Source organism: Lemur catta, chromosome 1 (assembly GCF_020740605.2).
Source record: "Lemur catta isolate mLemCat1 chromosome 1, mLemCat1.pri, whole genome shotgun sequence".
Classification (NCBI taxonomy): domain Eukaryota; kingdom Metazoa; phylum Chordata; class Mammalia; order Primates; family Lemuridae; genus Lemur; species Lemur catta.
The window spans coordinates 27,028,883-27,042,800 of record NC_059128.1 but is presented as its reverse complement, the minus strand read 5'-3'; the positions used below and the strand labels follow the sequence as shown (position 1 = coordinate 27,042,800).

At 47.1% G+C, this 13,918-nt stretch overlaps 1 protein-coding gene across 1 annotated transcript in view; it reads right to left on the bottom strand.

Moving 5' to 3' along the window:
• Window positions 1-13,918, bottom strand: part of DPF3 (double PHD fingers 3) — a 184,614-nt gene that overhangs the window by 11,410 nt on the left and 159,286 nt on the right. Inside the window, exon 7 of the mRNA XM_045564534.1 lies at window positions 8,682-8,819. Coding sequence (XP_045420490.1) covers window positions 8,682-8,819 — 138 coding nt within the window. The remainder of the gene's footprint in view (window positions 1-8,681; window positions 8,820-13,918) is intronic.

The window sequence follows — 13,918 nt, the reverse complement described above, 5'->3', positions numbered from 1 at the left end:
AGGAGCCCTTCATGACGTTCTTATGTGCCCTCAAGCTTAAGAACCATGGCTCTAACTTGACATGTGACAGTCATATCGCCTTGTATCACATACATTTTCTGTTAATGCTGTGCTTTATATGAATTCACGTATTTAATCATCATCATAACCTATGAGATATATTCCATTAATGTTCTGATTTTATACAGGTGATACAAGGGGACTATGCAGCTTGCCTAAGGTCACATGTGAGTAAGTTGCCAACTTGGCTCTGAACCCAGGCAGTGTGGCTCTTAGCAGGCCCACCGGATACTGCCCTGGCATGAGCACATCAAACCATGCACCTGAGGGACTGGCAGGACGTAAGCACACAGGGCCTTATAGGCCAGGGCTTCCCCAATTTTGCTGTGCAAATCACTTGAGTAGCTCATTAAAATCTGATTAGAATTCATAGATCTAGGTAGGGCCTGAGATTCCACATGTTTTATAAGCTTTTTATCCAGTAGGGTGGCCAAGCATCCAAGTTTGCCTGGGCACCCTGAGTGGGACTTTCAGTGCTACAACTGGGCAAACCGAGGCAAGCTGGTCACCTGAGTCCCAAGTGGCTCTGATGCTCAGACTCAGAAGCAAAAATGCAGGCCCTTGAGGTGAGGAGTTTGGCTTGCATTCAAATATGATAAAAGTGTTGAGAGCAAGAGTGTGGCATGATCTGTTTTGTATTTTAAAAAGATCACTTCGGCTTCTCCATGGAAAATAGATAATAAGAGTCAAGAACAGAGACTGGGAGACCAATAGGGAAGCTGTAGTGACCTGGGCAGAAGCCACTGGTGGCCAGGAGATGGAGAGGAGACAGACACAGGGCATATTTTGGAGGGGTGAAGGAAACCAGAAAGGCAAGGATGAAGCCTAGGATTTTGCTTCAGGCACAAGCTTTTTCTTTTCTTTTTTTCTTTTATGAGCAAGTTCAAAAAAAGATATAAGAGCTAAGAAAGATAGCAAGACACAGAACAAGAGAGAGATGCACGGAAACTATTCAGTAGAGTGATGTATAATTTCTTTTTCCTACAGTAAAACTCATTTACCAATTAAAGCCTCAACCAGCATTTGTAATGCATGGGGTGGGACGCATATAACATCACAAACAGCTGAAATTAGTAAAGATCTGTGAAGAACAAATGTCCCCAGCCCCCTGAATTCATATGTCGAAGTCCTAACCCCTCAATGTGATGGTATTTGGAACGGGTATTTGGCCTTTGGAAGGTAATTAGGTTTAGTGAGGTCATGAGAGGTGCCCTCATAATGGGATTAGTGCCTCTCGCTTTCTCTCTCCACCCACACACGCCAAGGAAAGGCCATGTGAGGACACAGAGAGAAGGTAGCTGCTGTCTGCAACCTAAGGAGAGAGCCCTCACCAGACAGGCACTGACCCTGCTGGCAGCTTGATCTTGGACTTTCAATCTCCAAAACCGTGAGAAATAAATTCCTATTGTTTAAGTCAGCCAGTCTATAGAATTTTGTCATGTCAGCACACGCTGACTAAGACAGTGCCTATTAACGTGTTCATCTTTTTTGAAAAGCCACTATCCAATATGATGCATTAGGCAATTGGCCTAGAAGTGAAAATTAAGGAACATCAGGACTATGACAAAGACACAAGCCTGGGACTGGGACCCATCACTTGGAGTTCCAATGTCCTGACATAACTGTTTGGTGTCCAACTCAAGCCCATTTATATCTCAGCTTCCCATCTTGTTGACTGTGTGACTTGGGACAAGTTACTCAACCTCTCTGAGCCTCAGGTTCCTTGTCCTTGTTCCTAATGGACATATGTTCTTGGTGTCCTCTGAAGAATATAGCACCTACCTTATAGGGTTATTGTGAGGAATGAATGAAATAAATGTGGCATGCCTGGCACAGTGTCTGAAACACTCAAGGAATGCTAGCAAGTGTCACCGTTGTCACAGTTGTTGCTCAGTATGTGGATCTCTTTAATCCTGAACATTCTAGGTAATTAGGCCAAAAATATGAGAAAAATAAAAGAGGTTCCGAGAAAGACAAGAGATATGTGGATGCCCAATCCTGGGGAAATGGCATGATAGATAAAGGAGTGCCACTCGGCTAGGTTCCACTCCACAGCTTTCTCTTGCTGGGTTTTATGCATCCATCTTGTTTCCCCAATTACACCAGAAGTTCTTCTAGGGGTGAGACCACATGTTATGCCTTTTGGGAGACCCAGTTATACTTATCCCCACAACTGGGGGAGTATAAATACTCAAGAGTATAAATACTCTTGTTCAGCCTGCATAGAAGGATCAGTGTCCCATATCTAAGATTTAGCAAAGGATGTGCCAGGGCCAGGTCAGGCTCTGATAGTCACAACTGATGCCAACGAGACCCCACAGGCAGTTAGCTGCACAGCGATGGAAATGCCCCATCACATTGCCTCAGATGGAGCCCCTGACTCAGATGAGCCATCTGTGGTCACAGACATGCTCTACTGGTTCCAATGGGACGGAGGTGGGAGATCAGCTCACAGTGTGCAGGACAGTGCCCACCGCTCACATGATCTCAGTTAAGACTCAGAGCAACCCCGTGAGGTCAGTGTGATTATTATCTCCACGTTACAGATGAGGCAACTAAGCAGAGGAGTGTAAGTGAGTGACCCACATTTACCCAGCTAGAAGACGGCAGTGTGGCAGGGTCACAACCCACACCCTGGACCGAACAATTCCAAAGCCATTTCCTCAGCCACTGGGTCAAAGATGTGCATGGCCCATGGGGCTGGGAAACTAACTCCATGTAGGATACCTCCAAGGACCAGAGTAACCCCTCAGGTTCTTTGCTTTATAATCTGCAAACTGTTTAGATAATAATAATTCACCTAAAGAACACCTGCAGTTAGTTCCCAAATTTGCTTTTCGGGAAGCAAGAGGCAGCTCACTTTCCCAGAAAGAGCCCTGTATCTAAAATTGTCCTCTATCTCCCCTACAACAAAGGCTGGGTTTCCTGTGCTGAAGTTGGGTATGTGGTTGGCTGTGTGGGCTCTATGGCTTTTCAGGCACCTTTCAGAATGATCCAAATTTTTTAAGTTTGTTTCAAAGGTAATTTCCACTCCAGCTCTTAAAGCTGTTAGCTGCCCCTGGGCCGTATGTTAGAGGACAAGAGATGCCAGAAGACTAACATCTGTTAGATCTTTCTCATCCGTGTGCCAATGACATCATATGCTTCTTTTAGATAATTTGCACATTATCAGACTAATTTTCAGATTATCTAATCAGCAGACATTACCCTTAATCAACTCAATTCTCCCCTTTCAGTTCCACAGAGTACAACATGCCCTCCAAAGGCATACGAGGGCTGAGGCCTTTTTTCCTCTCAATGGGGATGGAAAGCCTAACTTTGAACCAGGCACACCACCACTGCACAAGCCTGAGACCTCCAGGGACCTAGGGCAACACAACTTCAATTCCATGGACCTGAAAAATAAGCTGGAAATAAATTTTATACTCCCATATTTTTCAAAAAACATTTCCCTCTTAGGCGCTCCGAGTATGTTATAGAGAACATGTTATACTTATTTACGCTATTAAATAAAAGAGACATACCACATAACAATAAGACTCCAAACAGACTTCTTTATAAACCATTTGTTCTTGCCTTCTAGTTATTGCTACTGCGGCTCCTATTTCCTGCAGGACAAAGACAACACAGCCTGGCATAGAAGACGCGTCTGACTGTGGCCTCTGCCTGCATGCCCATCTCTCCTCCACATCCCCTAAATCCAATACTACTGTCCAACCCGAACGTCTGAACAATAGCTGCATGCTACTTCATACCTCCCTGTCTCTGTACATACCGTTCCCTCCACCTGGGAAGCCGTCTCCCTCCTGGGAAATCCCTCCTCACTCTCCAAGGGCTAACTTGAATGTCACCTCCTCAGTGAAGCCTTTGCAAATCCCCTAATGCAGTGGTGTCTTCAAGCTTCAGTGTGCACCAGAATGCCCTAGAGGGCCTTTTAAAACCCAGATTGCTGCTCCCCAACCTCGGAGTGTCTGTGTCAGGAGGGCTGGTGGAGCCTAAGAATCTGCACTTTCAACAAGGTCCCAGGTGAAGCAGATGCCACACTTGCAACACCACTGTCCTGAGGCATAGAAAGTATACTGTGCCCTTGAGCCCTGAGCTCCTTCACCAGTCTGTACGTGCCCATTACACACTCCCACTCACGACTGTGAGCTCCTCAAGGACAGGAACAGAGTCTTATTCATGCCTGTACTTCCCAGTCCTACCATATAGACAGTATTCAATACACAGTTATTAAACCAGTAGGTGGCTGGCCGGATGGATGGATGGATGGATGGATGGATGGATGGATTAGGCTAAATTTATTTATACAGCTTTGTCATTCAGGCCCAGGACTTCAGAAATGCCCATCCCCTGCCCAAAAAGTACCTTGAGGGCATCATCTATAATCAATTCCCACTGTGCAAAGAAGGTAAAAAGAAATTCAAGAAGGGTGTGGACATTGTGAGCCCATGTCAAAGGGGCTTTGACTTCTAATCCAGCACCCTTCTGCTGCCCTGTGCCCCTAGGGCTGCCTACCAAGCTGCACACAGAAGTCACAGTGGGACACTTCTGAGGGCCCCCCTCAGAGTCCTCACCTGCCCAGCCCTCCTCCCTCTGTGCATGTATATGTGTGTCTGCCCATGTGTCTGTACGTGTGTATGCTCGTGCACACACACACACTGCATGTGTAGAAAGCAGAAAAAGGTGATGAGTGAAATGGAGAGAGGGAGAAGAATCCAGCCTCACACGGGGATGGGAAGGGCGCAGCCCACGTGGGGAAGATCCCATCAGAGAACTACTCTCTCCCAAGGGGGTGTTTGTGCCCTAAGCACCCCCGGGCTGCCTGTAGTTGGGGCAGAGTGGCAAAGTACAAAGGAAAGGGGACGAGTCCACAGGAGACACAAGAAATGTACACTCAGGAGAAAATGAGAGACCAGGAGAGAAACAAAGGCGAGAGAGCCTCTGCGGGAGGCAGGGATCAGGAGGGTGGCAGTCATTGCTGAGCTGGCAGCACAGGCAGCGGGGAGGAGGGGAGGGGAGGGTCAGCACTGGCTTGGGAATGCCACTGTGCCCTCCGAGCAGCAGCAGGCGCAGTGAGCAATGGGCTCTGAAGACACAGTTGGGGGGATGGCGCAAGGGACAGCAGGAGGACCAAAATCCAAAGGTCTCTGCAGCTGTAGGCAGTATGAACCCACTGCCCGAAGCCCTGCAAACCCCTGCGTCTGTAGGGCTGTTTCTACATTAGCTGCCCCCCCGCCCCCGCTCACAAGCAGCTTGGGTCACCCTGCAGCTCTGCTAAAGGGGGACGGTCGGCATTTCCATTCCACTAGTGTCCAGACCTTCCCCTGGGGGAGCTGCAGATTAGCCTCTTGGATTCAGCCCTCCTGCCTCCCTCCCCCACTCCAAAAGCCCTGCCAAAGGAGGCTCATGAAGCTGCGACCCTAGGATACTGCAGAGCTGTCACATTCAATTCGGCACACAGCCCCAGTGGCACTTAGGGGCAGGATGGATGGGAGCCACCCCCTACCCCCAAACAGTGGGAGCAGCTAATGACTGGGTATTAATGATGCTGACAATTAGTGCTCACAGGAATAGTTGGGGGGCTGCTCATCGGGGGAACGTGGGAGGGAACAGAGCACACATTCGAAGCAGGAAGCAAATCAGCGGCGTGTGTGGTACAGAGAACCCAGGAAGAGCAGCTGTCTCTTCAGTTTGTCCAAAGAAATCGGGGAAGGAGGAAAGGATGGCTTCTGTAGACACTAAAGGCCTTTCTGCTGCACCCTCCCCACTAGCAAAATTGGTATTAATCACAGAGCTCTAAGAGAGGGCGTTGTGAAGAAATGTCATTAAAAAGGTATTTGTGAGGGTTCCAGAACCTTCTTCCTGTGCAGAGGTCCCAGATCTGCTCAAGTATAGTTATTCTTTTCTCTGAGGTTTAAAACCTTTGGCCAGTCAAATGGTCCTTTTCGAAAAACCCAATTTCTCATCAGCAAGGTAAGAGAAAAGGGGGAGGGAGGAGGCGGGCACGTGCGTGCTCCCTGACAAACCCAGAGAGACGAGCACGAGCATCCCATGTGGTTTCTTAGAGAGGTGTCTCCACGTAGGAGGAAAGACAGGTGCAGCTTCCCTCCTAAGCACGGCTGTCTGGCTTCGAGGGGAGGACACAGGAGGCCAAAGACACCTACCGATGGAGGAAAGAATAAAATACACCAGTGCCCATCTCAGAAGTCAACAGCCAACCCAGAGGGGACTGAAGGGGACCACAGGAATCGCTGAGGAAACTGTCTCCTTCCTCTTAGGGTCTGCAATTCACTTTCTCCTACTGTCGCCAAACCCATGCACATGTACACATACTTGCACACACACACACACACATGTACACACATGTACACACATGTATGCACAGGTATGAACACATACACATGTACACAGAGAGACACATGTGCGTGCACTAGCGCATACACATGCACACATGTGTGTATGTGCACATATGTGCACACAGGCATGCACATACATGCACACACATATACACATACACCTACATACACACACACTCATAATGAAGCTATAGGAGAACCAGGAAAAATGAGACACAGACAGGAGAGAAGCGTTCCAAACCCCGGAGCATGAATAAAGCACCTATACGCAGGAACAAAACAGCCTGACATTTGAGAAGAGACATAAGGAGATAAGCTAGCACCGGGGGAGTGAGAAATAATACCAAGCTAATAAACACTTTAGAGAGGGCAACAATTGCTAATAAATACTTTCCAGATAGTGGCCAAAATCAAAGGAGATTATTCTCAGCCTCCTTGTGGTAAGAGGCAACAGCTTCTTGTGACTCGTGGTCACTTAGACCAGAGAAAAGAGGAGAGAGAGGGCAATGCGAGTAGCAGATGCCTCAGCACAGGTCAACGTAGTTTCCTTTCTGAAAGACAAGGGTGAGGTGATCAAGGAAACCTCTTCCCACAGAGAAGACCTCAGTGTTGTGGCTACTCAGGAGCCGGCGAGGAGAGGTGGGCGAGCTCTGGGGGACACCCCCTGCTCTGCTCTTCAGATTCTGTCTGGATGACAACAGTAGGTGAGGAAACAAGGCTCTGTCACTCTCAAGGCCTGAACCTTGAAAGTAAGCAAAAATTAAAGCAGGTGCTATGAGCTGGACTGTGCCCACCCCCACTCCCAAATTCATCCGTTGAAGCCCTAACCCAAGGTAGCTCAGAATGGAACTATACTTGGAGGTAGGGTCTGTAAACAGGCATTTAAAGAGGTAAAGTAAAAATGAGTCTGTTTGGTGGACCCTAATATCCAATCTGACAGGTGTCCTTATGAGAAGAGGAAATTTGAACACACAAAGAGACACCAGGGCATGTGTGCACAGAGGACGACCCCGTGACGAGGCAGCAAGAGGGCGGCCCTGGAGGAAAGCAGCCCTGCTGGCACCTTGACCTTGGACTCCAGCCTCCAGAACTACGAGAAAATAAATGTCTGCTGTGTAAGCCCCACAGTCTGTGGTATTTCGCAACAAGAGCCCTAGCAGACCAGTAAAGAAGGCAGTGTTACAAGCGGAAAGCGGGGTGCAGGTATGAGAAATCACACACTAATCCAAAGAAAGGTCTTGGCCACAGGTATGTTAATGATTCCAAATATTTGGTGAAGGTGGCCAGCTGATGTCAGTTGTTGATTGGCCGAAATGCATAATAGTCACCCTCGAATCCTAGAGTCTGAATATTTTTAAAGATCTGATCCCTTCGATTACATTGAGTTGCTCACTGTAGTACACCTACCACCACATCTTGCAAACAAAGTTTTCAAAAACACAGCATGTCCACAAATACTCTTCACAAGAGATCTCAGCATGGCCCATATCTGGAAGCAAGCCCTAAAGAGTCCATGTTCCCATCCCGTTTTGAGGTTTTTAATAGGCCCCGAGACCATAAGGGATATTCTAGAAGGAAGTCAAGTGGTAAATGCTAAGCCCCTTCTTGATTCCCTAATTCATAACTAGAAGTGGAGGTAGGAAAGAAAGAACAGAAATGAACACAAAAATCTTCAGGATCATTTTGGGTCTGCAGGGTCCAACATCCCAAACGGGAAATCCATCCAGACAACGACATTTGTCATTTGAGTGCTCAAGCAAAGAATATGGGGTCTGCAGGCAGGAGAGCCCTTTACCAAATTTGAGACCCCCCTATAACAAAGCCGCAGCCGAAGATAAGAATATTCTAAGGCCCTGAGTGGCCACTCTGACATGTGGAATGTCTGTCCAAATGGACACACCCAAGAGCAATGTCCAACTCAGTCTAGCAGCCATGAGTGGTTCTTCTGGAGCTGAGGGGACAGAGCTGTAGGTCTGGCATCTGACGGAGGCTGGGTGAGGACTTTCTCTTCCACTTACCATTCACCTTCCTTCCTCCGGGGACAGAGCTGGGTGTGTGAGCGCTGCCCAGCTCACTATAAGCCCGGCTCTTGGCTGAGCCACAGGGACAGTGGGCTGGCTGACACAAAAGGGCCACCTCACTACAGGACATTGAGACTAATCAACAGTTGCCACCAGAAAATGCTGGAGGTGAAACAAAGGAACACTCCTCAGTCCTGCCCACCCCGCTTCCTCACTGCCCAACCTAACAAATGGGACTCACGTCTGTGGTTCTCGTTTCTGTGGTTGGGGGGAGACCGGGTCTCCTGATCTTGGGCCTCATCCCCCTCCTCGCTGGCCAGGTGAGTGTGAGCATAGTGGTAGCTGAGTCCCGGCCGGTTCTTGTAGCGCTTGCCACAGACTAGAGAGGAAAAGAGGAAAAAAGGGGAAATGCAAAGGTTAGCAACCTCTGCAGCCACTGCTGTCATTCTCCAGGCAGTGACCCCCACCCACCCCAGAGCCCAGCTTCCCTTAAGAAGTGTCTCCCACCCCCAATACCTAGTGCCCCCACCCGACAGAACCAACACCCCTATAATGACGTGGCTCTTGTAAAGAAAAAACCATGAAAGTAGAACACAGAGGTGAAGAGCTATGTGAGTGCTCCACCATTTCCTAGCTGTGAGACCCCGGGCAAGTCACTCAACCTCTCTGTGTTTCTTCAGAGAGAAAATGGGAATAATAACTTACCTCACAGGGTTGTTGTGATCGGTTAACCTCTACGCAAGGCACTTAGAACAGCGCCAGGCACGCAGTAAGGATGATTGTTACTATAACTTTGAATTCAAAGGGCACTGGGAACCTATGCAATCCAACATCCCACGGCACAGATGAGGCTGGGGAGGCCCGCAATGCTAAGTGACTTGCCTGGGACACACAGCTAGCTGTGGCAGAGCCACCAGAACCCATGTCTCTGGATGCCCATGCAGTGTTCCTTCCACCACCCTGTGGCTGACTCTGTATGAAGAAAAAAGGTTTTATATGGATAATACTTTTGCTGTATCACCCAGTGATTTTGTGCCAGAAAAACATGTTCCGCCGCCTTCACTGTGAAAACCATGCAGCTGAGGCATCCTTGGTCGGTGTGACAACCAAGAGCTCGTGGCCCTGAAGCCCTGGAGCAGCTTCAGATACCCCAAATCTATAAAAGCCGTTCCCACAAGCACTGCCTCTCAAATGAGACAGCCTGCGACATGGGCACAAGCAATATAAATATGGTTCCTTGTTGCCGAGAAGAAAGGGGAGCAGTTCCACTGGGTGGCTGCTCGGTACCTGGGAGGCAGAAGTCTGGCTAAATGGCTCAAGACCAGACGACCACCCTCAACCTCCCCAATACAGAGTTTAGTGCCTCAGCCCCATGGTGGTCGGCGGGAGGCATGGTCCCACTGCTAGCAGAAGCCTCGAGGGTCTTCACAGTAAAACTTCCATGCCAAGCCTCTAAGCTTGTCCCCTACCTCCCCAGCAAGGCAAGCCCACCCTGCACTGTTGGAGTGCTCGAGGGTCACAAACTCTGAGAGACTGTCCCTTCTGCTTGCACTGACATGACTGAGTCATACCAACAAGCATAAATAAAAGCTTTCCCAAGTGGAAAGAGCACAGACTGCAGCACCGAACCTGGGTTCAAATCTCAGTTCCAGTTGCTGAAGTTCAGTGGCATGACCCCAATGGCACAGAGAAGAGCTGTTATCGAGCTGTCGTACCCAGTCCCCTTAGTACTTCCAGTAGGGTTTCTTTTCCTACTACATTCTCTTGGGGGGTTTTGCTAGATAACCATTGGCAAAAATAATGTCATCTCTTCTTTCCCATATTTACATAAACTTTTTTATCTTGGCTTAGTTCATTTGTACAAACCACCAAGACAATATTTTAAAATGGCAAAAGCAAGCATTTCATATTTTAATGAAGTTGAAGTTAGTGTTTCCCTGTTTAGAATGATTCATGTAGCTAATTTTTAGTCTTTACCAAATTTAAGTAGTTCCTCTCCTTCCTGTTTTAGAGTTTTATTACAGAAGAATTTTATCAACTGCCCTTTCCGTATCTACTAATATACAACTCTCCTTTAGTTTATTGATATGGTGAATTATGCTGATTTCTTAATATTTCCTATTATTGAACCATTCTTGCATTCCTAGAATGTGCTGTTTGGTCAGAGTATACTATTTATTTGCTATACTGCTGCATTCTATTTGCTAATACTATATTTTGCATCTGTACTCAGATTTAAGATAGATCTAAAATTTTTGGACTATCTTTTATCAGGTTTCAATTTTATGGTTGTGTCAACTTCCAAAAATGAACTGAAGAGTTTTACTGCATGAAATTGGACAAGATATATCTCCCTGTGCCTTTTCTTTCAGCTGAAAATGAGGATAATACTTACCTTAAAGGATGAGTAAAGAGATTATAAATAGCATTTGTAGAGCATCTCACTCAGTACCCAGCACATAATAGATGCTAAATTAATAGGAAATGAGGGACAAGGGTCATCAGCTCTGGTTGGCATGTCTTAGGTACTGGACTCTCCTCAAAGAGGGACTTTGACCCTTGCCTCATACTACGGAATCTGGCAATTGGTTGGATTCACTTGATAAGGTAGATAAGAGTCTGAAATTCAAGTTGGTGACCTAGTGACTAAATTCAAGGCCTACAACTGGCTGCTTACATTCATATGCAATTTCTCTCTCTCACATTGCAAAAAAGATAAAATGACTCCATGCGTCTCAATTCCATGTGACTCAGGAAGCAAGACCCAAAGAGGCCCCTGAAGTACACAATGGGCCTGCTTGTGGCTTTTTCTATTTAAACTTTTCAATGATCTGAGGTTAATAAGCAGCAAATTATGGGGTCATTGGATATAAATCTATTTAGTCACCAAGCATACTGTGGGTGAGTAACAAGGGTTGATTAAAAGTAATGATAATATCAGCAGTACTTACAGCCTCAGCTGCCTCTGCAGATCTCCCAGAATAAACTCCACAACATCTCACTTGTGCCATTTTGTCATGTCAATCACTACTACTTTCCTTAATCACAGAATTTCAGGATCTTAATGGTCATTTGCTCTAATCATCCACAGAATTGTTTTATTCCCACTAATACTCTAGAAGCCTGTTCTGGGATAACTCCACTGATGGGAAACACACTACTGATCACAGCAGGCATTTCTCCTTTGGACTCCCTGAATTACAGCTATATCTGCCCTGGAGGACCTTTCTTAAGGACAGTTTCCTATCTATTTCATTTGATGTCAACAACTCTACCTTGTTATGTGGCCATGCACATACTACACCTTCAAAACATATTTGTTGAGTGGCTGATGAATGAACACAGGACCCTTTGTGGGAAGGCCAGAAGATGGGAGAGGCAGTACCTATAGAATCTGACCCATCTATCCCATTAATCTCACACTAATTGTTCTTAAAATCTGTAAAACCATACCCAAGCAAAAGCTCCCTCTCTTTCTGCAACACAGTAGAGAATAATAATTTTTAGAGCAAATCTTTTTGCTTAAACAGAGATTCTCAAAAGAGTAGTCCCCGGACCAGCACCATCAACATCACCTGGGAACTTGTCAGAGATGCAAATTCCCAGGCTCCACTCAGACCTACAGGATCAGAAACCATAGTGGTTTGAGAACCACTATGCTAGAAGATTGAATATATTTAGGCTTGACTCCACCCACCTTGTGTCTACCTGCCCTTCTGGCTGGATGGACATGTGAGCAAGGGCAGTGGAGGCTACCCTGAGACCTGTGCTTGGTTATTAGAAGAATCAGAACCACATAGTACATAAAGGTCCTGGAAGCCAGACTTCTTTTAGAAGAGCTGTCTGGAGGGAGCTTCCTTTTTAACTGACTGCTTGTAATGTGTTACTCTTCATCACCAGCTCTTCAATTCAAGAAACACTTAGGAAATACCTGATATGTGCCCCACTCTGTGGCACTAGAAGGACAAAGATAAACAAGCCCCAGATCCCTTTGTCAAGGATTCATGGTCTCGCAGAGGAGATGGTACATATATACAGGTGAGCAGGGAGGTGAGGTAGATGCGGCAGCATGAGCATATGTGGGGCAAAGAGGGCCCCAAGGAGGGGCTGGCAAACTGGGTGGGGAACAGCTTCCCAGAGAAGGAGCCCCTGAGATGAACGGGACTTGAGCAGGCAGACGAAGGAGGCAAGGGCGTTCCAAGCACCAAAGCCCGCTAGGCAGCACTCTGCAAACCTGAACTTCAAGGAGTCTAATAAAGCTGGAGGGAAGGAGGGGTTGGGGTGTGGAGGGCGGCGCTAATAGCAGAGGAAGCTGGCAGGGCTTTCTCCTGACACTGGGGGAGCCAGGGGAGGGTCTTATCCAGGTTACATGTTAGAAATGCTGCTTAAGATTGTAGGGCAGAAGATGGACTTGAAAGTGGCAAGGGGCTATTTTGACTGTCTACAGGTGAAACAATGAAGACTTAGGCGTGGAGAGGAACAATGGGGTGGGAGAGGCATTAAACAGAGAGAATCTGGTGGAAGGGGCATGGGTGAGAAAGCAAGGAGGAACCTAGAAAGACTAACTTAGGTGGCCTTCCTGGCCACGCCCCACCAGCCCACCAACCTCTCCAGCCCCTTGAGACACCACTTCCTGCCTCCTGCTCTGCCCTCCTGCCCTCTGGCCTTTGCGTTTATTAAACATTTTTCTTCCCACCACAGAGCCTTTGCACAAGCTCTTCCCTCTGCCTAGAATGCCTCCCATCCCCAGTTTGCCTGACTCAGGCGTAATCATCCTTCAGATCTCAGTTCAAATGTCCTTCTCCAGGGAAGTCTTTCCATTCAAAGTTAGGACACCAAGTTTTTACCTTCCCAGGACTAATCCTGTGTCAATACAGACAGTCCCCAATTTCCAATGGCTTGACTTATGATTCTGGGACTTTATGATAGTGAGAAAGTGACATGCCTTCAGTAGAAACCACACTTTGAGTACCCATACTACTATTCTGATTTTCACTTTCAGTATTCAATAAATTATATGACTATTCAACAACTTATTATAAAATAGATTTGTGTTAGATGACTCTGCCCAACTCTAGGCTAATGTAAGTGTTCTGAGCACATTTAAGGTCAGGTAGGCTAAGGTAAGGTATTCGGTAGATTAGGTGTATTAAATGCTTTTTTGACTTGTAATATCTTCCACTTATGATGGGTTTACCAGATGCAGCCCCGTAGTAATTTGAGGAGCATCTCCCCCGGCAACAAGCATGGCAGGCTCTGTGTGTTCGCACATGTTGCATCCCCAATGACCAGTGGCAGGTGCTCAATATCAGCTCAGGGAAGCGATGAAGATGCCCAGGTGTCTGACTTGGGCAACTGGGTAGAAAGATGCAGGAGAAAAACCAGATTTAAAGAAGAATGAGAATGATTTCAGTTTGAGGCTGGCTTTGTACACCTGGAGCTTGAGAAAGAGAGGTGGATTTTGGAGTTGGCAGGGTG